Source organism: Ixodes scapularis, unplaced genomic scaffold (genome assembly GCF_016920785.2).
Source record: "Ixodes scapularis isolate PalLabHiFi unplaced genomic scaffold, ASM1692078v2 PGA_scaffold3__209_contigs__length_174095766, whole genome shotgun sequence".
Taxonomy (NCBI): Eukaryota; Metazoa; Arthropoda; class Arachnida; order Ixodida; family Ixodidae; genus Ixodes; species Ixodes scapularis.
In genome coordinates, this window is record NW_024609868.1 from 20,432,892 (window position 1) to 20,459,919 (window position 27,028).

A 27,028-nucleotide genomic window follows, 5' to 3' on the forward strand; every position below is an offset into this window, starting at 1 on the left:
CAGGGTCTTTATGTTACCCTTAAAGGGATACTACAACGAAATTTCGGCGCTCATTTGTTGGTCTATATGTGTTCAAAGGAGCAGTATCACATCGAACATTCCAATATCTTGTTAAAAAAGTCACGAAAAGGAATTTTAAAACGAATTAAACGACTAGCAAAGAGCACCTGGTGGATGTCGCTAACGCCTCGCTTGTAATGCCGGTCTAGGAACCTTGACAGCTAGTGACGGAGGTTGTCTCGCCTCCGGCAACGACGAGAGAAGAGGGAAACGAGGAACTCCCCTCTTCCCGAGAATGCCTTTTGTGTGTCGCAGAAGTCGCTATTGTCCCCCTACAAGAGAAGATTAACCCGTCACTCAAAATTCGTACAAAAGCAGCCGCTTCGGTGGCTGGAACGACTAGGCCATCCTCTCGACGTCAGCCTCGCCGTAGCTTTGCTCGTCTTTAGACGACCTACGTCACGATTGCGTCGGATGTCACGTGGTCTCCGCTGGGCCTTCTCCGAGCGCTTGCCAGAGTGGGCCGTTTACAACAAAAAATACAGCCGCCAGGCTTAAAATAGAAACGTGCGATAGTCATTTACGGATATTGTGGATCATATTCAACCTATTTTTGAACACGACGGGAATATTTCAAATATTGTTGAAGTATCCCTTTAAGACGACTTGAAGGCGAAAGCCCAAGCGTCGGACTCGGTGATAGCAAACTTTCGAAGACAGCAAGCTCTCTGACGACGCAATTTTGGCGCCGTTAACATTGCCGTTAATCTCACGGCATGTCGCGCGCCCGCTCTTCACCGCTGCCCGAGCGAGAGCGAGAATATCCTCTTCTCCCACTGGATTTGCGCCGCGCGCGCGCGCGCGCCTCCGTCGATTTCGGCACAAGTAACGCCATCTCGCGGTCCAGTGGCAAACCATGGGTTTTGGTACCTTTTGTGTCACCGACGTGTTTTCGCTCAAGGACTGAACGATGAGACATACAAGGGTTTCGCCTTAATGAATTAACTTCCAAATGGAGCGCACCAAAAGCCATCTAGGCTACTGGTGGCCACTGAAAAAACTTAGCCTAGCTGGTCCGGCGTTCGATGGCGGGACCTGTCTAAGACTAGCGGAGCTTTCTACCGACTACACAATTTTGCGCATTGTTCATACGCCGCGCCAAGTAGTTCTTACAAGATTTGGTTGTCAAAGGAAGGAGCGACGCTTTTGGCGTTTGAAATCTGTACGTCTTGATAATATTACATATATCTTAAGTCTCAACATAAAGGGGGGAATGAGTAATGCTCCGTGAGAAGCCGGGAATTTTTTTTTACTACAATTCTTGAGATGAAAACCAACGGATGTTAACAGTTTCCACCATTATATCATTCAGGAATGATCATTATATCAACTGATAATGGTATCAACATTGCTACAGATTGGGCAATGTTAATATCATCTCCCACCTCGTATAGTGGGTCAACGACCATGGAAAACCCGTCCACTCCTGGGAAGCTTTTGAGGCGCTTTGTGGCTGCGTCCTCGTCGGCCAGTTTAGCCTGGAAGGAGACGCCACCGACGGAGCCCTGCACCTCGTCGTGGTTGTGGCGATCCTAAAGCAAGAAACGGGAGTTCAGCGAGCGACGTTGGAAGGCGTGCGCACGAGAAACTCGGTGGCACAGGTGTCCCCTCGAGATCGTCGGTGAAATGGTAACAAGCAGCAGTGATTTTTATTCTATAAAAACAAAACCGTCCAAAATGTAGTGCAGGGCTAAACAAACAGGCATGGCTGGAAGCGACCATGCATCACCCGAGGAACTCCCTGGGGTCCTTGAAACCAATGTTAGAATCCGTTGTTTGTTTATTTGTTTTGTTTTATTTTTGATTGATTGATTGATTGATTGATTGAAACAACACTACCCCTTCCGCCCCTTAAAATATTTTTATGCTTCATTTCGGGGTTAACATCCGAAGTAGAGGCATGTTTTGGAAGCATAAAATCATGTTTCTGCCCCTATTTTGTTTTTCTTTGTGCAACTTTATTTGCTTTCCTTTTTCATGCCCCAATCTCAGGTTAATATTACTATAGTATATGTTTCAGATGTTCCAGCTCAAAATGAGTTTCGCAATGCAAATATTGTACCATACATCTTTTTTTTTTTTTGGGGGGGGGGGGGGGGGGGGGGGGGGACAGGGGGGAGATGAAGAAAGGGTCATAGCAGAGCTTGCCAACAGCAGGAATCTGTGTTCAAGGTCGTGGCTGGGCTGGACGCAGCCGAAGCTTGGTCCCCTTCCCAGCTCGGTGCCGGCGGGGTCGAAGCTCGGCGTGAATCCCCGCCTGCCCGCGCACAGGTACACCTGGTCGATCCGAAGACCCGAGCTCAGGGACTCCAGCGGATTCCACAGCACGCGGCCGAAGAGAGTTTCGCCTGCGCGGCAATGGGTTAATCGCGATCAGCTTCGGACTCTCGGGCAACAGCCCCTCGGCCTCTACTTGCCGATTCCGGTTGGATTTGGGATTCGGCCCAAACCCAGCCGGGTTTCGGATTCCGCAAAACCCAAAGCCGGCTGGGTTTGGGCCAAATGAGGAGTTAATACTATCGATTGGTCCAAATACAGGTTCAGTTAGCACGTTTTCCGCAGATACAGGCATGGATACGAAGTAACACAACAGCATTGGGGTGCAGATCATTTTATGCAATATCTTCAGCCATGACACCCTCACATTTTTTATCAATCCAATTTGATTGTTTTGTTGTTGTTTTTTTTTTGTTTTTTTATTTCGTTGCATTTCAGGTTAGGCAATTATCAGTTCGCTCTTTGGTGATCCATACCGAACAAAAGGAGGCACAGAAGTATGATGATAAAATGCAACATTCACAATAGCGTTCGAATCGCAACCGGGAAGAGGATTCATCAGGTTTCATCATCAAATACGCGTGAATTTGCCTTGAACCTTTGAGCAACCGCTTTCGCAACCGTTTTGCGGATGCGGTTTAAGAGCCAGTGCGTGTGCGGCATGAGTGTTCATCTGCTTTATTTTGTTCTTCCCCACTTCTTTTTCTCTCGCTTTTTTGTCGTAGTCCACAGGAAGACGCGAGAGTATCGGTAGCGTAGCCAAATAAAAAAAAGGTTTCAGCCCCCCCACCCCCCCTTCGTCGTGGATATCCCAACTACCCACCGAAAAAATTCCTGGCTAAGTTTTCACGTAACCGTCTCCATCGCTTCAATCACTGACGTATTTCCTACATTTTTCAAGCATCCCTGTTTCTATCTTCTATCTTGACTTTTTTTTTATTTATACTGAAATAAGTTTGACGCCTGCGAGTCAACGGAAGTATATGGGAAGAGGGGACAGGTGAACTCGCGTGTACCCTTGAAGAAAACGTGTCGCTCGTCGGCGTCTCCCACGGCGTAACTCAGGTCCCTCGGATCGGCCAGGAAATGGTCCCGGTCGCTTAACAGTTGGAACTCCGTGTCCAAACTGTACACCGTGGGGACAGGCGGGCTCGTCTGGGCCATCGAAATGGACACCTGGAACCTGGAACCATTACCGGGGAACGAGATCTGTGCCTCGGGCGCCAAATTCAAAAGTGGAGCAAGTTCTGCAGTTCACCTATCCATATCATAATCCTATCGTACTTGTTTTCTTACATCATCCCGGCGTCCCAACTTCAATAGCTGCCCAAATTTCCGTTGACTGTCACACTAGAGAGCGACCTGCAGTGCAGCAGAACAGGCGTCTGCCACAGTATGGCCTCCGCACACCACAGCTGCTGGGACGCCGCCAGGATCCAGTGTTGGGAAGTAATTTGAGTACTACTTTAAGTAGGTTTAGGAAATTTGTACTTTACTTGAAGTACATATTCTGAGTCTGTGCTTGTACTTTACTTAAAGTACATTCTCATGGTATGTATTTGTACTTCGCTTAAAGCTTTTTGTGGTACTTTCCGAGGAAAGTACAACTCTTTACGTCAGAGTACATTCGTCTAATTTTGTCTTATTAATTGCGTATCACAAAATTTGGATTTGTCAACATATAAGTGCTCTATAAATTGATTGTAATAAATAGTTTGCCAGCAAGAGTAAAAACTACTATATCCAATATTCGCCGCCATTTCCGAAAATAGCTGATGCACCCCTATTTCAGCAAAATCAATGCACCAGATAAAAAGAAAAAAGAAAAGAAAAAAACTTTTTATAGGGAGTGAAAGGGCCCCATGATAGATTGTGCTAAAAAGTAATTGCACTTTACTTAGAAAGTGTATTGTCTTTATAGTACATTACTTCACGTACACTGCACCAGGCGTACTTACTACTTTAATAATAATAATATTATTATTATTATTGTTTATTTAATCTGCCCAAAAACAACCACGCGGGTCTTCAAACTGGGGCACACGAGATAAAAAAAAAAAAGAACTTTAAGTACAGAACCTCTCATTCACTTTGTGCTTTACTTCAAGTACTCTTTAGATATACTTTACCCAACACTGCCAGGATCACGACTTGCGACTTGCGATTATTATAATAATAACAATATACTAATTTATTTGATTCGTGCCCCAGAACGACCAATAGGTTATACTGTGGTGGCACATAAAATATAATACAAAAGAAAAATCCATAAAGATTTCTGCCACTGTTACAAAATACGGTGTGGGTCAATAGCCGAAAAGGTATAAATCAAGCTCTCGTTTAAAAACAAAAAAAAAAATCTGAAAAAACATCAACATGAGGCGACAATTCATTACCACAAATTTGCATCCGCACCAATGGTGACAACCGCGATTGCACAGAGGGATAGAATGCACTCGTTCCTCTAATAGCAGGAGCTGGCGCATGAATCCCAGCGACGTCGCCAATTCACTATCTATAAAGCCATGATTTACTTTACGTAAAAATAAAGCATCACGAGAAGTCCGTCTTTTAACAAGTTGCGCCAGGAAAGTTCTCCAAGAATGTACTCATAGTCGTAATAACATCGGCCAAAATACCTATCATAAACAATTCGAACAAATCGCTTTTGAACCCTTTCAATTCGCAGTGCGTAAGCTGCGGTCAGCGAATTCCATTCAGCACTGCAAAACTCAAGTCTAACTCGCACCAAGGAGCAAAATAAGCGGACGACGCGTGATATCATTCCCATCACTCGAAAAGCTGAAGCAACAATCTGGCTAGCATGACTTGAAAAGGAAAGATTGCTACTAAAATAAACACCAAGGTCACGTACTTGTTTAACACGTCCAATAGCACAATTGCCAAATATGAACGGATAAGAAATGTTTTTGCGTTTTCTACACACAGTGAGTACACTGGCTTTAACGGGGTTAACAAGTAAAAAATTATCAGAACACCATTCAGAAATTTGTAATATGTCACCCTGTAAAAGAGCACAGTCATCTTGTGATAGCATATTCATAAAAAAGTTTGATGTCATCCGAATATAAAAGCATCTGCGGATTCTTTACGCACAAGGTGATGCCATTGATAAATATAAGAAAAAGAAGTGGCCCTAGGTTTGATCCTTGGGGGACACCGGAAGAGGGTGCAAAAACTTCTGATAGACTGCTCAATACACGGACACTAATTTGAGGATAAATCAAATCAAACCAAAGTTCATTTAACATCACCAAGTACAAAGTACTAAACAAATTAAACCAAGTTAAAAGTGGCGTTGTTATCGACCAACACACTGTTTACAAACAAGCCCGCGTTTGCCCACCGGGGTGAGGGTACTGCGCGCGCGCAGAAACCACATTCGTCCGAGGCAAAGGATCTGCGCATGCGCAGTGCCTACAGCAGCGCCACCACATTGGAGTGACGTCAGAGAGTCGAGTTTGTCTTATGACGTCATCAGGCGGAAATGGAGGGACCACTTTTTTGGACGCGGTTAACACACCAATTGGAGACGCGTTCCAGGCACCATAGATATGACCAACGTAACATTGCCGTCCACAAAAGGAAGGAACACGCCTCAGACGGTGTCTGCAGATGGATGGATGGATGGGTTTTAATGGTTATACCCTTTACAACGGGCGGTAACTTGCGCCACCTAGCCTAAGTCTAAAAACATAAAAAAAAGCATATGATCCTCCCGTTTCTCTAAGACCAATTTTCTCCCCCTAACTATCACCAGGAAGATTCTCTTTCCTATGATGTATTAGCTGTGGGACCGCGGCTTTAATTTCCTTCTGTTTATGGCGATGCCTATTCTTCGTAGTGCCCGATGCCATCGGCAGTCGCTCAGGGAAAATAGAAAGAAATTGCATGTGACAGAATGCCCACGGCCCTGGCCAGCCAAACACCGTAATAATTGAACGACATTAGGGAACGACGACGTCAAAATCATTTACACCGAGTAAGATAATCACACTGCGCTGGAGCTAGAAGAATGACGTCTCGTATACGCTCAAAGACACGGTGATTTTCTAGATCAGCGGGTGGTACAGCCCGACTTCCTACAAGTAGTGAATGGCAGTAAATGCATCATTTGCTGATCTCTTTTCATAGATAATAGATTGCCCGGAAAGGGGGGGGGGGGGGGGGAGAAGAAAAACGCATACAAGGGAAGCCGAAGTTAGCAGGGAGAATTTGAGGAGTCAGCCTGAGAAGCCAACAGCCTAGCACTGAATTTAGTGAAACGTCGGCCGTCGCTTTGAAAGGTTCCAGAAGGATCCTTTTCCGGTACCGGCCCCTCGCTAGATACAGAGGAAAGTCCGAGCGCAGTTGAAATTTAAACATTATGCCCTCACCTTATTGGGTCCAGGGGATTGCAGACGTCTTCAGGAGGATATGCGTAGTCCTGGTCAGCGGAGGCAAGACACGGCACAAGCTCCAGGGTGTGGGCGCCTTGGTAGTCCTTGTGGAATGTAGTACCACGGCAGTAACTTTTTCTATCGGTACCTTTGTAGTGCCAAGCATCTCGTAATCCTCCGGTAAACACCTTAATGGGATGCTTAACCGAATTTTAAAGCTCACAAAACAAGGCTGGAGCGATAGGCGGGACGCTGCAAAACCCGAAAACATCACTCATACAGCGATATCTCTAGCGGTTGGCCGTATATCTTTGGAAAAGTAGTGCGTGATTGAACACGGACGACGAAGCCGACGAGACATGTCACGTCACCATTCTCATTCCATCTCCCCTTCTCTTCGTCCGCTCAAGCAGGTGAACCGAAGCGAGGAGGAGAGAAGCGAGGCCGCTTCCCCTCATTCTCAACTGTTCCAGGAGGATCGTGACGTCGTAGTCTTCGCTTGATCGCGCCCTTCTTTTCCAAAAATACGGCCCTCCGCCTGAGGTATCGATGAACGAGCGATGTTTTGGAGTTCGCAGCGTTCAACGATTCTGAGGCCTTATTTTGGGAAATGCAAATTTCAGTTCAGCATCCCTTTAACAAATAAATACCCGTGAGTCTAGCTCGCACAGAGCTCTAAAAGGCCCTGTTTCCAAATCGTACTTTCGTGGAAAAATAGTGCGGAAGCTCATGTCAGATACAACATAAGAAAGACGAGGGGGGAAAAGGGCGCGCACGAGAAAAGCCGTTGTGGGAAGGAGGTCACTCCTCTCCCACTTCAACTTTTTTTCTTATAGCCCCCCCCCCCCCCCCCGCCCCCTCCCCCCGCACTGTCTTTCTTGCATCTGGCTGCCATTTCGCTGCGTGCTTTGAAGCGTGCTCGCGGAGCAATTTTAAGCCTGCTAAAATGGTTTGCTAATTACGATTCACAAGAGGTCAGAGTCCTGAAACTGAGGCTTGCGATATGTGACACTGACCATGACGTTTTCTATGCTCACGAGCATAGGCGAGAAGGTTTTAATTTCCCGGCCAGGGGAGGGGGGGGGGGGGGAGGGGAGGGGGAGGGGGGGGCTGGGACCCACCAAGCTTGTGTTACCCCCACCGCCCTACCCTGTGCACCTCACTCTGAGGTCCCCGAAACGAGGGTACTTGCTTCCCCGAGGAGCTCCCTTAGGGGCACCCAATTAAGCCCTCCCCCTTCCAATTCCCGTAGTCGGCGCCTATGCCTCACGAGTCATGCTATAATATCACATCGCGGGCTTCGCAGACCGCAGTGATTGACTCTCAGTGTTCTGCAGGAAAGTAAATGTACGGGTATCTTTGGGGGCATAGCCGGTTTAAGCAATATTCCTACCGAAAAAAAAAAATCAGTATAACTTTTTCACATTATGGATTATGCAACTGGGAATGCAACTGGAATTGTTTCTGGAAACCTGAAATCCAGTTGGCAGGCAAAACAATAATTTCCGAAAACCTGAAATCCAGACAGAATTCATGTAGATTTTCAGTTCCATAATCCAGATAGCGAAAAGTTGTACTGGCCTTTTCAGTAGGAATGCACTCTAAAGTAAGCTAAATGCATTACATGTATCACGAATTTTCGATTAGCATATGTCCGGAACAGTCCAGGGTATAACTCTGGGACACTGTTCCCTTTAATGAGTTATTTCAGAGGGTCAGTTTTAATCCAAGCGTACACTGTAAACTAAAAAAAAAAGGCTGCATGTTTAGCCCCGTTCACATTGGCGGTTGAACCGCGTTCGCAAAGCGGTTGCGAATCAGAGCTGACCAAATAACTTTCATTCTGTAATTAAATTACATTACTACCTAAATTACATAATACTTCTGAAATGTAATTAAATTTCGTTACTTATTACCGTGGCGTAAACGTAAATAATTTAAATTCCAAAATTACGAAAGGGAACTGTTGACATTACTTTCAAATTACTTTTTGAATGCGCAGTTTGTTTGTAGTATACGGGAGAACAACCCGCTCTAACCCTAGTGCTGCCTAGCTCTACTAAAGCTTCACAAATTTGTGCACAGAAAGGGGCAATGTCAAAACTCATGCCAGGAACCGCCTCAAGAAAGGAGCTTCATAACAAGGATTAGCTCTCTGTAGACTTTCCTCTTGTATGAATTGCTGTTCTGTTTATCTTTCTTTTTCTCCACTGTAGAGTATTACTGTGTGTGCGTGTGTGCGTGCGCGTGCGTGCGTGCGTGTGTGTGTGCGTGTGTGTTTGTGTGTGTGAACGCTCGCGCTCTAGCTACTGTACGCTTCAAACTACTTAAAATTTTTGTCGTCTTCAAGAAATGTACGTCCATAACCACAAGTTACCAAATGTTTTTTTTTTCTTCGTCCCCTACAATCTTTCTAAAGCTGTATTATCTTTTTGGAAAACAGATGTTTCCCTTCGTTTCAGGTTCACAAGATATTCCTAAAGCCAAGAAAGTAACCAAGGAATTTATTTAAAATTACTACCCTTAGAGTAATGGTTAAAGGGAAACTGAAGCGGTTCTCTATTTGAGAAAAAACATTTCAATGGCCTTCATTCTACCTTCAGGATCAGGAATATCAAGATTATTTTTCAATTTGGTGCACGGAGGCTTCAGAAATTAATTTTTAAAGTACCGCCGAAGCCCCTCCTTCCCGGGGCGTGACGTCACACTAGGAGCGTTCGGAATATCTGCTCTCGCGCATCTTCAGCGCCTGTCAAAGCTATGCACGCTCACTCTTGCTATTTTTAGAAAGGTCAGAAAGAGACGTCACGACTGGTGTCAGTGCGGGGAAATATACCTGGCAAGCTTGCCGTTGCACGCGCTGAACACACGAGCGACACGCGCTTGGCGGCCCGAAGATCCTAGTATGACGTCACGACTGGTCGAATGTTTTTTCGCTTTTTCTCGCTTTTAGTTGCATCTTCAGGGAAAACAAAAGTGATATTCAGATTCACGGGATAAAAATACGCCAGAATTCACCTCTAACTCGTTTTTTTCAAGAAGTGTTTCAGCTTCCCTTTAAATTATTAAATTACCTACACGAGAAAGTAATTTATCACATTACTCATTACTGGAAAAAGTAATTAAATAACTGTAATTACATTACACTAGTTTCATTACTGCCACCTCTATTGCGAACGCTGTAATCTGGCGTTTTGAACGCCAGTGTGAATGCACCTTCGGTTCGTAGAAAGTATAGATGCTTTGCTCTCGCGCCAGATTACAGCCGCCATTGCTGGCCTTCTCTCATCTTAACCAGATGCCGAGCCTTTGAAGCGGGCGTTGACGAGCTTCCACAAAGACCAATACTGGGAAGAAGCACGCAATGTGATCTAAAATGGCAATAACCTGCCCTGCTGTGGTCATGATGAAGTGCAGTAAACGCAATAAGGGGGAAACAAAAATTAAAGGTCGGTTCTGCGGCGCCCTTGCACAGCTGCTGCAATGCATGCCAGAAGCTACGAGAGCGAGCTCCGGGCTTTCAGCGTCCCTGTCAAGCACGCGCGCTCGTGCAGTGCAAGCGCCGTCCAGGGCCACATAGTGCCTGGAATGGGTGGTGCGCTTTTAGTTCTGGTTGTTCTGGTGGTGTCTGGAGTAGGGCTTTGTATGGAAACAGATTACGTTACGCCTTTGTCTCTTTGTGTTTCTGCGCGCGCTTCCCTCGGCACCACCCGCATACAAAGCCTTTGCCTTGAATGTTTCGGGTCACCAAGAGAGGGGAAGAGCGCTTGGCCCTTTCAACCACCTTGCGTCCGGACGCAGCGGACGCTACGAGATATCCCAGCCAATCCCGCTCTGTGGATGTAGTCCGTGATACGCTTTCCTCGCGTCGCTTTGCCCCCTCTTCAAGGTCACATGACCCGCACACGGCCTTGGATTGGCTCCGATGGTTCGTAGCATCCGCTGCGCCCGGACGTAAGGTGAAACGGAGTATATACCACCTGTTTCTGCTCCTCTCTCTTGCCTTTTCCACCCTTCTCCGCTCTGCGCACTTTCTCACGCCACCTGCCTTGCTCCTCTCATTCCTGCGTGCTGGGTCACGAGCTCAGATAGCAGCGCTTTCGGCTTCCACGCCGGCGACCGGAATACGATCCCTAGCACCGGTTGCAGTTATTTTTTATATGATTGTTAGCGGTTACGGACGGACCGATCTACACAGGTTGGCCACCCTAAAAAACCACCGCATAAAAAAAATACGCGTAAAAGATTCTTTTTTTTTTTTTTAAGTGTATAAAAGAAGGCGTAACGCGTTTTTTCATCGGTGAAGTCGGACGCGCCGCGACTCCGCACGGATCGTGAGCTCCGTTGCAGATTCAGGCCATTGATTCAAAGCGACCAGGGAAATTCGCCATTAGTGACGACGATGAGGCTAAGCAAAGCTAAATTGAGAATAATACGTGCCGGTCGGAATTCCGAACAGCCGCACTTTCATGACAAAAATGAACTGGCTTTGTCTCGCAGAAGTTATGTTGCTCTCCCCGTAGTTTTTGTTCCGCGCGATTGAAGGAAACGCGCGTTGTAAAATGCGCACGCCTGTTACACGAGTGATCGCTGTGGGAATGTCACCTTGAAGCTGTGGGTCGAAGAGGCCTTCCACAGCTGTGCGGGAGAGTGGAAAGTCTGTTCGCTCCAGACCAGGCTGATGAAGTAGCTGACAACAAAGGTCGGCCCCAGGAACTGGCTGTGCGCCCCTCGAAGGGCAGGGTGTTTGAGTACAAATGACCCTGCAAACAGTTGAAACGGGAGAATGTTTGCAGTTTTTTTTTTTTTTATTACTTTTTCGATTGTTTGCATCCAACAAAGCGACGAGTGTATTCATTAGTTATCAAAGCTCTACAAATACTGGGTTTAATCTCAAAAGCCAAGAAAACGTGATCGATGAGGGGGGCACCCCCTCCCCCTTCTTTTCACACGCAAAAGCAAATACAAAATGTCCTGCACTAAGTGCACAAACCTATGGCCAATGGCATAATGGCGCACACCCCGAAACGCCCCCCCCCCCCCCCCCCCCCCCGATTGGCAATCCTGAATACAATCCTGACCGCACCAATGATTACAAGTTCTACTGCTATGCGTTGAGTTGTATTGTAAAATTGCGACCGATCATACGCTCCGAGTCTATGCGACCTCCGCATTGCTATCTGCTGATCACATTCGGCAAGTCGCAACGAGATCTGCTCACTAGGTGCCCCGCGGAAAAATTTTCAAAAACTTCGTTTATGAAAAAAAAAAAGGGGGGGGGGTGTTCCTTATTTGGAGATTTAGTAGACCGTACATAGGCCACGATGGAGTATCGAGCATCGGAGTTGTCGTAATTAAAACTTTCTACTGTCAGCCAAATGCGGAAGCATATTACTCTGCTGGGTGTTTCCACGTCAAATTGTGCAATAATAGTCCGGCTAATATTTTTTTTAATATTTATCCTAGAGATATAAAATTTGAAGCTCGAGGCGTGGAGATTGCCAAGATTTCTCTATGGTACTTTGCACGGACGTCAATTTCACACCGAAGCATACATGTAGTAATAATTTGTTTTTACTATTTTTATAAAAGTGTAGGATATGTACACAGAATATTAAAAATTATGCTAAAATATTTCTATGCAAAGAAATTTACGAAACACGTCACTTAAACCCATTTTACAGACACATTCACAAATGATATGCCAACTAACTACTTCACATAAACGACGGAAAGTATATCAAAATTATTATCTCTAAATGCATTTTGTGAATATTCAAGAAAGCTCAGATTAGCCATTATTTTATTTCCGTCATATACTTATACAGAAACGCAGGTCATGTTTCTAAATGCGACAGAATTGCACATCAACATCTAAAATACTCTACTTTTTATTTTATTGAAACTTTCCTTAACCATTTATAGCGAATTTGACTGACTTGTGATGGCAAAGCAGTAAAATATGACCACCTAAAAAAAAAAACGACAACAAACCTTCACCTAAATTGAGCCACGAAGTCGGCTGCTGCTTTATCGTGGAATGTAGAAAGCCATGTTGTCCCTATCTTAGTTCGTTTTATATATGCGTTTTCTTACGTTGTCTTCGAACCCCCGCTCCCCTCTCTCTCCTTTTCAACGGGCCATTAGCCCACGAAAGACTGCCGGCGAACGCCAGGGAAGTAGCATCAGGAGAGTCCGTATCTTGGTGTTCAACACTGTCCAGCTTAACCCTTTCGGAGTATCCATGCGCACCCAACGGAATACCGATAGAACGTTGTAACCACAAGTGTTTTCTTGGTAGGTGTTTCCATGTCAGTTGATACAGTGATGGTGCGGATCATATTTTGTGTATATTTGTGTAAAATATATACTAAGGTGTTTTTTAGACAAGTTCGACCAACCATGTGGGTGACGATTTTTGAATTTTTACGAAACAAATATACTTTCAAGACTCAGTGCCCATCAGAACAAACCCAAAATCTGTTCTGCGAAAAAAAAAAATGTTCGTCTTTACGGAAGAAAATTAGAAGCACACTCAGTGCTTCTAATTTCGCTTTCCGCGAATTGTGCGAAGTTTGCATTTCGGGCAACTCTCCCCTCCCCTCCCCTCCCCTCCCCTCCCTCCCCCCCCCCCAAAAAAAAAAAAAAAAAGAAAAAAACTTTTATGGTTACGGGTTTAGAAATATTTACTCACAAACTACGTTAAGGAGGATTGACTAAAAATATTTATTATTAAGTATCGACGAGGGTTAATTTCCAGAGAAACATTGCAAAACACTGCATATTCCGTAAAAATACTTCTTTTTCTTCCGCATCTATAAATACCAGAACTTTTCAACTTTGCCAGCGTGTTCTCCTGTGTCTTGTTAATATCGGCGCTAAATATTGTTGTCGAGTGTAGCGGAACGTATTTCTGAGAAATGCTCAAATAAAGTTGTTCCCATCTCTCGCTCAAAAAAAAAACAAAAAAACTGGTATGGCTATTTGTGGAGTGCTTCTCAATTACTCCGGACCGCGCGCATTTTCTGCAACTCTTATGCAAAAACGCCAATTTGTTTCTTTCTGACCACCCTGGAGCATTTTCTTTATAACTTTAAGCACACAAAAATAGCTCTTAAAAAATCGAAAATTGCCTTTGGATTTAATTGAGTTTCAAAATACTCTTAATTATTTTTATTTTTTTTTAATTTTATTATTATTATTTTTTTCTGTGAGCTTTCGCACATAGCAAAAGCTACGTAGCTTTCGCACATAGCAAAAGCTACGTGCGAAGCTTTTGCTATTCGCAAAAGCTTCGCACGTAGAGCGTGCACGCTTTTAGTTTTTTTCCGCAAGAACAATTTTTTTTTTTTGCAAAAGATTTTGGTTTTGTATTGATAAACGTCTACAATTTCTTTTTTCGTAAAAATTAAAAATGGTCACCGGGCATGGTCGGCCGAACTTATATGCTTGAGAGAAGCACTCGGTTATACATTCAGGGTGTTCCACGAAAAGCGGGCCAAATAGTTCCTATAAAAAATACGCATCGTACAGAAAAAAGGTTGATGTAATATTGGTTCCTACCAAAGGGCAAATTTAGGAAAAAATAAGTGTTTGGTATAAGTAGGTTAATAATAACTTCTATTAATTAACTTTATAATTAGGTACAATTTCAATTACAAACATGGTGGGCATAATATATAACTATTAAATCCAGCCACAGTAGAAAGATATAAGGCATGTTTTACAGCATTCCGTAAAATAAAGTCAATTTAAGGTGTGTTTTTTTTTAAGTTTGGGGGGAGGGGGGGTGTGAAGGGGGCAGCGTAAGGAAATACAAATATAAAGCTATACGATAACTTTTTACTCCCTACGATAGAGCAGCACTACTGTACAGTCTTTCTCGGTTCTAGAAAACGAGGGTTCGGAGCCTACGTCGTGCGGCAAAATCCGTATAATGAGGACAAGCTAGCTCAATTTGAAAATGTCATATGTTACTTAATGTTTTGCCATCACAAGTTAGTTCAAGTCACTTTAAACGGTTAGGGAAAATTAAAAAAAAAGGAGTTTCTTTTTAAATACTAACGTGCACTTTTGCCAGATTTAGAAAAATTAGATGCGTTTCTGCATTATTAAGAGAACTACAAGAGTGTTAATTATATTTTTATATATTCCTATAATGCATTGAAAGATGATCCTTTGGATACAATTTGCGTCGTTGTATATGAAGTAATTCCTTGGCAAATAATTTGTGAATATGTCTCTAAAACGTGTTGACTTGACGTGTTTCGTAAATTTGATCGCATAGAAATCTTTTATTGTAATTTTAAATATTCTGAGTACATGCCGCACACACTTCTCATAAGATAAGCAGAGAAAATTATCACTATGTGCCTGCTTCCGTGTGAAATTGACGGCTTTGCAAAGTACCATAGCGAAACCTTGGCACTCTCCACGCCTCGAGCTTCGAAATTTTACATCTCCGGAAGAAAATTAGCTACGGTGTTCGCATATATACTGCGCAACTCCGCCGATTTGTTTATATAGTCTTCGATTTGGCAGGAAGTTGGCAGACCACATCAATAACCCGTTCTCAACTGATAGCCAAAATATTTGATAAAAATAAAACTCTACCCTGCAGTGCCGGCCGCGAGTGTTCCCTGAGGAGGCGACTCCCTACTGGCAACAATGGAAAATCCTTATTTCTCCCTACGCGCGTACGTCACCGGCGGGCTGGCGGACGGGCGACCCGGGCAGCCGCGAAGCGGCTTTCCGGGCGCCAGCGATCGAGATTATTTTTTCACAGCTTCAAGGATGAGTGTTCACTTGCAATGTGTAGCAATCTGTGCTCCGCTCAACAGTCCGAGAGCCAATCACCTCAACTTACGGAGGCAGCTCAGCGAATGACGATGTCCAAACATATGCTTAAACCAAAAAACGCAGTCTGAGTTGTGACATTAAGCAATGCAAGCGTGACGTTTTATGTCACAACTCAGGCTGCGTTTTTTGGTCTAAAGGTATGTTTTGGCATCGTCATACGCTGAGCTGCCTCCGTAAGTTGCGCTGATTGGCACTCCAAGCGTTGTGCGGGAAAGTAGACGCACGAGATTCTTTTAGAATGTAGATTGTAGGAACGGTGCCGGGAAAATCCTTTTTACCCATGTTTTTTTTTGCGGAAGAGAGAGAGAGAGAGAAAAAAAAAGCGCGATTTGGCAGCGATGGAGGTCAGCGCCACGTCAAAATGTTTCGCGCGAGCTGCGTGCCGAGAGGACTAGTGTTGCATGAAAAATTCTCGCTTATGCTCGGAATAGTTTGTAGAGTTACGGGCTTGAATAGGCGGCTGCATACTTTATAGCAGCGTTTTTCGAGTTGAGTACCCTTCTGCAGCTGGAACAGCTTCGAGAGCGGAAAGCACTGGCTCAAGCCAGCTGTGAGCGATATTATTAGCGCTCATCTTGAAGAGGAGCGCTAATAATACCAAGAAAATAGTGTACAATCTAGAACTTTGGGCGATGTCACAATTGTTTTTCACAATTGCTTCAGTGATATTTTTACGGCAAAGCTGTATTTGACTCACATGTCGGATTTCTGGAATTTCTTCGTGTCGTCGTTCTCACAGAAAAAATAAAAAAAAAATTCAGCGATTGAAGCGAAAAGTAGATATCACGCATTTTCATAAATAATATGTTTTGGACATCAAATCTAGCTAGCGCTACTGTCGGAGTTTTACTCACGCGGCCGATCTGTAGAAGACGAGAAGTGAAACGCCTAGAGAAAGTTCAAGTCTGAGTTTATACATGACTTTCGACACACTGTTATTCGTGTCCGGTATTACAGAGGTTTAGGGAGGATGGTATTGAGCTCCATTAATATACGATAGAGCCATCGCATGGTTTGACAAATTCTTGGCATGCAATTTTCTCTCACTGAAGAGGAGGTAGAAACGTCTTTATTTTATTCTATTGCAGAGAAATGTTATATAGGACTGAAGAGGTTTTAAAACTGTGAAAATATTAATGTCGTTAAGGAGAGGCGTGTAAATTTAGAGCTCATGGAGGTTGTGCAAAATCAAAACTTAATTTTAAATAAAAAACCTTATATGAAATTACGCCCCTCCCCATGCGCAGTCGTGAGTGTTCGAGCGTGTTGCGATCTACTCCAGCAATAAAAGAAATATGCTACAAATTTTTCCGTGAGTAACTTTTGTTAACTTATTTTGAACTAAAAAACAATTATAATGTATTTGTATCACGCACTATTTTAAGCAATTCTTTTTTTATATTTTAAGATAAATAGTGTATTTCTGTATTTATACGCCTTTTATTGCACGTTGATTTTTGGCTTGGTTGCTGCGGAATTCTTTTAATTTTCATTTTAGCGCGATCTTCACGAACAAAAACCTGCCGTCTGTCCTACACGAATGCAGTTCATTACGTTCGATACCTTTCAATGGTTACGAGAATCACAACCTACATGTGATAGGTCCCAGCCTAGGATGCGCGTGTTCATCGCTTTAGAAGGCGAGCAAAGTACGCACCACACGCACGAATACTGATAATGGCACCGACCAGAAGCGATATTCGGGAATGGTCTATAGATATTTTGCTAAATACTTAAGCCCCTAAAGAGCATATGTATGCTGCAAGTTTAGCACACGTGCTGGCGTCTGCAACATTAACTTTTCGAAGGAAATTTTAAACCAAATGGGACGTTCTTTCGGGTAAGACGAGTGTGTGGGGCGTTTGTGAACATTGTGAGCATTCTCCGTAGCGCTTGGGTAATTTGTCAAAAAATGTACTGCTTGACCCTTCGACCTTTCTCCGCCAGCGTGACTGCCAGCTTCTGATAGAAGGATAAAGGATTTGCTATAGCCCGTTGCAACTCAAGCAGGTAGGACGAGGGAACGGAAGGCCGGCGAGGAGGACGCAGACGGAACGCTGAAGAAGAGAAACGGTAACCTCCTCCTCTCTTTAACGTTCCGTCTGCTTCCTCCTCCCCGGCCTTCCTTTTCCTCGCCCTACCTTTTTGAGTTGCAACGGACTGCGATTTCACGAAACTAGCGATCAGCGGCTTGAGCGTACCGAGTTGGAAAAGCAGTTCTTCCAAAATCCCAATTCCTTTCCGTTTTATCGTGTTTTCTTGGTTTTTCTTTTTTTTTTTTTAATCTTTTTCATAGTTAACCACGTAGGCCAACCATATAATTTGTACAAATAGAGAATATTATCAACTTAGGTAGCACAGACACCCCTATTTTCTTGCCGTTAGACGGGAAAAAAGCGGGCGCGAGCGTACCCGATTGCCGACCGCGCGCCTCGCTGCCTGCCAGTGGGAAAGTTGAACCAACACCCAGAACATCGGCGGCGACGCCTTACCATGAAACCTGGCCCTAGAGATGAGGTAGACGCTGAGTCTGCCGTCTCGTTTGGGTAGCGGGAAAAACTGGGGGGGAAACTGGGGAGAACGATGTCTCAGTTTTGGCAGCAAATAAAATATAACTTTATTAATTGACTAGAGTGAATCTGGGGGAACGAAATAGCCTTTCGAAATTAGGAAGCAATCCGCATTTAGTTGATGCCTTTGGATTAGGTAGCTCAGAAAATCGGCGGAGTTCCCTAAGCTGAGACTGATCTTGCTAGCACAAGTCTGAACACGCAGGCACGCACAATCAAAGCATTGCGGAAGTCAGCGTGGCTTTAATATATATTTGTTTACATAACTATAAAAATATGACCGGGACCATCATTGCACGGTCTGACGTGGAAACACCCTTTATCGCGTGTAACGCGCAACTGTTTTGGGAGAAAGGCCGATGCGTTTACAACGTCTTTATACGTTCCCGTGAAGCAGGCGCAAGCGCTACACAGCGTGGGAAAGTTGAACCAACACCCAGAACCTCGGCGGCGACGCCTTACCATGAAACCTGGCCCTGGAGATGAGGTAGACGCTGAGTCTGCCGTCTCGTCCCAGGGACAGTCTCTTGACGGACACCGACCCTCTGGGCGCGCCCCGAGCCCGGAGTCCACCGGGCGTCCAGTGGGCCCCGGAGTAGGCGAACGTCAGCTCGAGCTGGGACCGACGCTCCACGCTCATCCAAGAACGGCCGTGGTCGGGACCCAGGGTCCCCGCAGCCGGAAACACCAGCGTCACGTACAGGGGCAGCTGAACCGTCAAGTATCGACGGTGGTTGCTCGACTCCTGTATACACACGCACGCCATTTGCAAGCAAGACGCGTTCTCACCCATTAGGTATGGGCACTGCGCGTGCGCAGAAACAATTAAGACTCGCGTGAGGCGACGCGTCTGCACATGTGCAGTGGTGTGACGTCAAAGAAGTGGGTCCTTTAGTTGTACCGCCTCTAGACCTTCGATGGTGGTAGGACCTCGTCAAGTAAAATTTGTTTAGACCCCACCCCCGACGAGAAGTTTGGGAATCGCCGCCTGGTGGAATTTTCTCACAACCCGGAGTGAGGATACTCTAACTTCCTCTGCTGGTGCAAACACGTGCAATACCAAGCTTTTCTATGAACTATGAAAATGAAAACACAACCGCGTGGGTAGCACGTTAGGAAAACAGTGTTTTCCATTGTGAGGAAAACAGAAGCGCCCCTCGCGAGCTGTTCACTGGCGGCCATAGCTGAGTGTGTTGCTTGCTGGCGCCGAGCTCCCACGGGGCTTTTGCAACGTGCATTCCACACCGTCAAGATTGCCGGTCTTGCAAGTCTATAAGTGTGACCGCGTTCTGAGAATGAGCAGTGCACTCAAGTATGGCATCCAGTGAATGCTCCCTATTATATAACGCTTCGGCGTCTCGCAAGCCTCGAGCCTACAGAAGCACCCAAGGTATGAGGGAAGTCAACGCGCGCGTGCTGGAGTGAGGTGGAGGAGGTTTGCACTGCCCCGAACAAAAATAAAATTGGTTTGCTCTTCATGTTTATACAGCCTCGATGGAGATGCGCCTCAACGGGTAATCGGTCTCTTAGCTGTAGATGAGAAATTTAGCCAGTGCGGTACAACCGCTAACCTGGGATTTTAAACGTGCATCACGCAGTAGTGATCACACGAACGCGTGCCGGTACGAAACTCATCCAGATCGAAACGGGCGGCGGGGATCGAACCCAGGAGGTTCCCAGCGCAAGATTTCGCTTCACGCTCCGAGCTGAGACGCGTTAGCCCACTCGGCCACTTCCTCCCCTGCCCCGAACAAAATCAGTACTATGGAATATATCTACCCCCCACCCCCGCTTCCCCATTCCATGGAAAGGGGAAGCGGGGAGGGGGGGGGGGGGGGCGGACCCTCCCCGCTTCCCCTTTCCATTTCCCCACGAGGCGGAGGAGTACGCTTCGAGCGCCGTTCCTGCACTTCACATTTTCACCGCCAGGTCGTGTCAGTTTTTGCTGCACATGGACTTGAAAAGACCCCTTCCTTCACATCTTTTCCGTTGGGCGGTGTCGCCTAATTTGGAGTTTCCAATACACCGACACACACACACACACACACGCACGCACACACACGAGTTTGTTACCTCGTAATCGTCGCGCAGGGAACCTCCGCAGACGTCGACGATGTCCCCGACGGACAAAATGGCAGTGAAGGTCCACAGGCACCTGCTGGTGTCCAGATGCTTGTAGAGAGTGACCGCTGTCCCTTCCCGCATCGCGGTGTTCCGCTCTCGGAGGTGTACGGTCGATGCCACCACCTGCTCGGACCCCTGGTCCGTCGCTGCGGTTCAGATGGCTTATTTTCGGCTGATAAACGCTTCCAAAGCGGGAAGGGTATGCACGGCGTGCACGTGAAGTCAAAGTATAACGTTGGTACTCATCCCTACTCGTTCATGCCACAAAAAAAAAAAAAAAAAAATCAGGTACGATATATTTGTCGGAGAAAGTACGAGAAGTACACCGACAAAGTCACCACCATGGAATGGCTGCTGGCGTGACGCCAGTGCAAACCACGCATGCGCATTTGCAGACGCGCCCTTACCGTCGTGGTTCAGAAAAGTAGCTTCGGTCAAGCTGGCGCTCTTGGGAGACAGAAAGTTGGAGCAGACATGCTGCTTCTGGGAAAGCACGTTCGTGAAGAGTTGCTCAGCACTCGGCACCGGACGCGTGGACACCAGAGGGAGCATGGAATCCTTGAGAGAGGAAATTGAGGACTCCGTTAAATAGTTTGGACACGACGCGATGAGTTGGAAGGTCACACTTTTTTTGCGCGCGCCTAAAACTGAGAAAGAGAAGTTTCTTCCTACCAGTTTTGACTGCACCTTCCCTTTCTTTTTACGAAATATATCTCAGCTTGTACCCGGCGTACCGTTATTATTCACTTTTTCGCAACATTAGTGACGCGGTATTTAGTTAGATTATTTTTAAACTCAACTTAAAAGGAAATAATTGATCATGAGCGGAGCATTTATATTCCCTGTCTGACTGTCCATAGCACGGGAGCACATTTAGTCGTTCAACTTCAAATCAATACACGAACCTTTTGACCACTCGTCAATGTAATATAAGAGTAGCTCTGAGAGCTGGGAAACTGAGTTTACTCTACCCTGTGTGGAATGTGCACGGTGATGTGCAGCTGATTCGGATGGGACCGGTGTGTGCCGTTCAGGTACTCCATGGAAACCGAGGAATCATGGCCTCTTCCGTCCCCGGCGCAAACCCCTGGAGAAGGAATAGTGGTATACATGGTACAGCAAGTGTGTGTTTCATCGATAGGTGCCGTCAACGAAAAAGCATAAAGAGAAGTTCAGTGTGAATCGTTTAGCCGAATTAAATTATACAAAATATAGGCGCTCGCATAATTGTTCTATATGGATAGGACGAGGGCTGAAAAAATAAATAAGAACAGCGTACTTACGAGCGTCAGACTTTTTGATGAGCGGATATAGGAACACGACTCTTTATGACATGCTGAATCTGTAGTAGCGAAGACCCCTTGCGTGCCACTATAATCTTATTTCTCAGATAGAGCGTCAAGTAAAAAAGTCCGAGGACACCTAAGCACTTCTTATGAGTTGTGAATGCGAAAGCATGAATGTCGTTCTTCCGCTCGCTTAGTTCGTCTGCGGCGTAGTGGTGTGGGCGGCCACGTTTCAGTACTGCCGAGGAATACCGGCCGATAAAGCCCCCCTACCCTGGGAAAAATGGCGCCATTCACTGTTGTGCAAATGCTCGAGACACGTGAGCGCGTCTCTTCTGGGAAGAACATGGCGTCTGAAATCTAGCTCACTGCTGGGCTGTGCCGCCATGATTTTCCCAAGGGCTGCACGTCGCACGTGCATCGACGCACCTTGCGCTACTTTGGAACACGAATGGGCTTTAGCGGCCGACAGGCTTTAGCGGCCGACGAAGGTGCGGCAGTGCGGCCAGGCCCGCACTGCCGCACCTCGCCGGGCCGCTGCGTGCACTGCGCCGCCATGGAGAGGGCATCTCTGGCGGCGGTTTTTGGAACCACGCCGCACGAGCCAATGGGAGTATAATCCATCAGGGATTTGGCTTCACTTCTGAATTTGGCTGTCGTTTAGCATGTCTTTTTGCGCGGATTCAAAGCTGGGATGCTTCAGACCGAGGCTTCACTTCGCTCCTTTGGGACAGGGGAACTTAGCTGCCGTTTGGCGCGGCTGATGACGTCGGCTCGCTCCATGGGACCCCTTCCCCCCCCCCCCCCCCCCCCCCAGTTCATGCTTTCTCATTAATTTTTGCATCCAAGTAAACGCTGCAGGTGACGACCCTCGTTCCGCATGCACCGCACGTTCACGCCAAGCTGGCAAGGCGTCTCCCCAGCTAGCGAAATGCCTCTCTACACCTTTCCAGCACTTATCGGCGACAAATGCCGAGTCACTTTGCTGTGAACGTATGCGTTGCTTCAGATCTTCGGCAAAGGGTAGTTACTCGCATGCCCAGAACGCGTTCCACAGCCCAGTTGACAAAGAAGCTAACGCAGAGAGGGCGAGTTTCTGATATGGTCTACAGGCTGTGGCAGGTTATGAAAAGCAGGAGACAAAGAAGCTGACGCAGAGAGGGCGAGTTTCTGGTATATATACGGTTTACAGGCAGTTGCAGGTTATGAAAAGCAGGACAAGAGCCCGTCCACGAAGCTCTCCGCTCGCCATGGTTGGTGGTGACCCCCTCTTCACTCGCCTCCGCTCCAGGGTTTTCTCTGGCTGTTAAATTGAAAAGAGTGGAGGGCCTTCTGGAAGGAGCCTGTCCTGCTATTCAAAACCTCCAAAGTATACGACAGTCTCTTGCGTATATACCTTCCGTGTCGCTGACGACCACGGGCTCGCTGACCAACCGGAACCCATTGCCAGCGGTGGGGGAGCGCCGGCTACGAACGTGCGCGATGCACCTCAGCACCGAGCCACGGGAGAAGTAGATGCTGTCCAATACCTGTTGAGACATGTGAAGGTCATGGGGGAAATCAAAGGCGTCTTATTGATTTGTGATTGCTCTGTAGTCATAAAAATTAAATTTGGACGTTATGGACTCACCATATGTGCCAAGACCCCCATAAATATCAGGCGCCATGTGAATAGACCAAACTCTCGTCCCCACCGTGCAACGAAATTCTGTCCGACTACGAGCACGTCAACCGGAATTTAAACCCCCCAACTGAAGGTCCATAGGCCACACGCACGCAAAGAAAGGAAGAAGAGGGTTACACTGTTCTTCTTTATTTTTTTTTAATAAAGACCTGCAATGGTAACAATTTAGAACGCAGCTCTTAGGCGCGCGTTTCGGGCTTAAACGGAGACGGAGTCGCCGTCGACGTAACCGCGTGGTGCATTATGGAACACGTCCCATAATGCACCGTGCTGAAACGTCACCGTGACGTTTCGGCACCGCTCCGAAACGTCGCGTTACGACGCGCGTTTCGAGCGTGAGAGGAGGAGATGGGGAGGAGGAGAGAGTACGGATGAGGAGGAGGGCCATACCCTCCCTTAAGAACCCTCCCCTCCTCCTCCTCAAGAGCTGCGCTCTAAATCGGCGTTACAAAAAGTTGTAAACGTCTTTCTTTTTCTTTCTTTCTTTTTTAGGTTTTTATCCGCTGACGCTTTGCAGCAGCTGTGCATGAACGCCGCCATAACCGACCTTCAATTTTTGTTTCCTCTTATTGCGTTTACTTCACTTCATCATTACCGCAGTTGGGCAGGTTATTGCCATTTTAGATTCTGCTGTGTCCCTCTCCCCAGAGTTGGCCTTTGTGAAGTAAGTAAGACGAAAGTCTTACTTACTCCACAGTTTGTGGGTAAGACGAAAGAAGGTCAGCAATGGTGGCTGTAATCTGGTGTGTGTTGCAAGCATCTATAGAAATAAATAAAACACCGAATCGGGGAAGGCAAAGCTTAAGCGCCACTTTATACCGAGAAATAGAAATCTTCACTGGGACTCACCCGTCTTCGAGCTGCTGTAAATGGCGTGGCTTGAGTCACAGTCTCGAACAAGGGCGGGTGCACGCCCCGGTCCGAAACTTGCCACCAATAGGACACGCCGAACACCGTATCGTCATCGTCATCCGGCGCCTTTCTACACAGGGTGTATCCGTGCTCCAAGTTGGGATGGCGACTCTCACAGGGCTGTGCGGGATTGGGAGATCCCACATGAGGATCGGAAGACGTTCCTTGTGGTTGAAAAAGTGGTGGCAATGAAGACGACGCTTCTTTTATTGGTGTTTTCAGTTTATATATTGCAATGTGTCCTTGGAGAGGGACACCGAAGATAAGATAAGATACGGAGTCATATGAACGCCTGGATGTTGAAGAGCGCGTGAAACAGCACCGAACTCAGGTGAACTTTTGGAAGTTGTAGGTTGACTCAAGCAACACCTCCTAAATAACAAAGCCGCAGTGCTAATAGAGATGTCGTCATCGGCGAAGACCAACGCTGGTCACAGATTGGACACGACGATTGCGTCAACGTTAGACTCAAACTTGGCTCAAAGCCGAGCGCTGACTCATTTCCGATATGTGTCCAGCGTTGGCCTTCACTGGTGTCCGAAAAATGTCAGCACTAAGGCCTTGTCTTCTAGACGGTGTTCGGTCAGGCCATCAGCCAACATCCGTAATTAGGGGATCGCCTAAGTTCGTCGCTGTAACATGGGGAGTTAGACGACACCTTTAGTCAATGGTGCCAGATGAGTTCATAAGGAACTCGAACAAGGTCCAATTACTTCCCGTCAATGGGAAGTACTCTAAATTACAAGTTAGGGGTGTTACGCGACACCTTAAAGGGTGTCGTCGTCCGGCATCATTTTACGCCCTCAAGGGGAGCGAACCAGTAGCCACTAACGCGCGTATACTTTCTTCTGGTGTACGTGGCGGAAGTATCCTATGGGGAACACTGGCGGATTTCTAATCCGAACAGATGACTTCCTGTCCTGCCAATTCATTAAACAGTCAACGTACGAACCTAGCGTATGCCGTTTTATTGATGTGATCCAATTAATAGGAACCCTTTTTGTACAAAGAACAAACAATTTGTCAAGAAAAATGTTTTCCAGTCTATATTTTGCGGGTTACGGCAAGATTCATACGCTCGTTCTCTTAAAAAAAAAAAAAGAAATATTAATAAACTGAGAAAAAAAAGAGTGTCGAAAACATCAACAGACACACGGAGAAAAAAAAAGGATTTAGAAACAGGGTTGGCTTGGGTTTCACGTTACGCGGTCCCTTGGCGCATGTATACTACGGTGTTTCAGTTTTACTAAGAATATTCGAGAAGAAAAAAAAGATCGGCCCGAAACACGACGCACTCACGAGCACGCAAAGGACAGGGTAGCCGGCTCTGATGACCTGCCCCTTGGTGGCTCCACCGTCGTCCTCGTAGTTGAACAAGGACACCACCTGGAACGAATTTGTTTTCCTTTTGTTTGAAAACGAGCCTTCGTCTCTGGGGTAGTAGGAACTGAAAACGCTAGTAGTTCAATGTGCCATTCAGCATCACGGTGCAATTGTGGTAAATCATGGCAATATATCATGGGAAGTATGTACAGTGCAATGGAAAAGATTCCAAGTGAACCAAATTATCGATACTTCGTTCTTTCTCATTTCAGATCTTTCAAAACGATGGTATACAGCATCTGGATCAGTAAATTGAGCGAGCGAATCAGACTATGCCCCATATCGACTCATCCATATCTGTGCAATTCTCACGCGTAAGTTTCTATCTCAGAAGTATCTGCATACTTGTAAACTGCTGTACCACTTCGGAACGCCAGTCACATGGTCTTTCTGTAATCAGTTCAACCAATGTAAAGTGGAGTCACTAACGTGTTCCAACCGATAATGCGATCTCAATGCCAAAAAGGGCAACTGGTCTTTGTCTCTCCACGAAGGCGTGAAACTCCTTATCCACCATGAATTTAATTGGCCAAACTGAATAAACGAAGAACGATTATTCACGATTCAAGTGAGCTCTGAGAGTGCTGATGTGCATGCTTAATCCAGTGATGGACGCTAATGCTTGCAAAGTTTGGCATAGTGAACACAACGCGAATCTAACAGTGGAATGTAATTTGCTCGCTGCAAGATTTAAAGTATATCTTCTTTCGTAACTATTAGATCAGTTCACCAGGTGGTTCAACGAAGTATACTTCAGAAAGGGTGTATGTGTGTGCATAACTATCCCTTCCGGAATCCACAAAGGCCATATATCTGAACGCAAACTGGGAGCCATAATTGCCTGAGCCCATTACTTCTGAGCCTGTCTCCACGCGAACTTTCACAACGCGTCCTCGACAGATGCATTCCATCAAGGTTATCGTTTTTGCGGACGATAAGTGAGAAAGGGAAAAAGAGAGAGAGAGGGAGAGAGAAAGTTCGTTCTGAGCATGCGCTGTGAACAACGCGCTTAAATATGGCGTCCAGCGCAATTTTAGCTCTGCCCGTTGTTGTTGCATGTTTATTGGTTGTGAGGTTGCTACTAAATATGGCGAGTAACCAAGGTTTATCTCAGCAGCGGCAGCGATCTCAAAGGAGACGTCAAAAATAGTAGCACGATCCCCACATATCCGCGGTAATGTAGGCGATCTGCGGGGCTACATTACCGCGGGTCGGTTCGATGAATTACCTCCGTCGGTGCCAGTGATCGTTACTTGTCTGAGCTCTCTCGAATATAGCTGTGTATAAGACACACATACCAGAGTAAAGGAACAGTCCTAAAACCCTGGCAGCACTACTGCTATTAAATATGAGTTTTTCTCTAGGTCTGTTAAAAGACTGGGGAGCTTTTCTCCGGACCCGCACGAAAGTGGGTGAACTTTCCTCCGGTTAGCTTTTCTTCGCAAATCCCAACTTCGCCCAATATGAATAGCT

General features: G+C 46.1%; 1 protein-coding gene across 1 annotated transcript in view; it reads right to left on the reverse strand.

Moving 5' to 3' along the window:
- Positions 1–27,028, reverse strand: part of LOC8024093 (extracellular matrix organizing protein FRAS1) — a 44,129-nt gene that overhangs the window by 813 nt on the left and 16,288 nt on the right. The window contains exons 6-17 of the mRNA XM_029979490.3: positions 25,472–25,558; positions 24,110–24,292; positions 22,973–23,105; positions 21,262–21,377; positions 20,698–20,848; positions 20,240–20,436; positions 18,629–18,911; positions 11,343–11,500; positions 6,735–6,841; positions 3,354–3,520; positions 2,209–2,408; positions 1,446–1,592 (exon numbers count right to left, since the gene is read on the reverse strand). Of these exons, the coding sequence (XP_029835350.2) occupies positions 1,446–1,592; positions 2,209–2,408; positions 3,354–3,520; positions 6,735–6,841; positions 11,343–11,500; positions 18,629–18,911; positions 20,240–20,436; positions 20,698–20,848; positions 21,262–21,377; positions 22,973–23,105; positions 24,110–24,292; positions 25,472–25,558 (1,929 nt within the window). The remainder of the gene's footprint in view (positions 1–1,445; positions 1,593–2,208; positions 2,409–3,353; positions 3,521–6,734; positions 6,842–11,342; positions 11,501–18,628; positions 18,912–20,239; positions 20,437–20,697; positions 20,849–21,261; positions 21,378–22,972; positions 23,106–24,109; positions 24,293–25,471; positions 25,559–27,028) is intronic.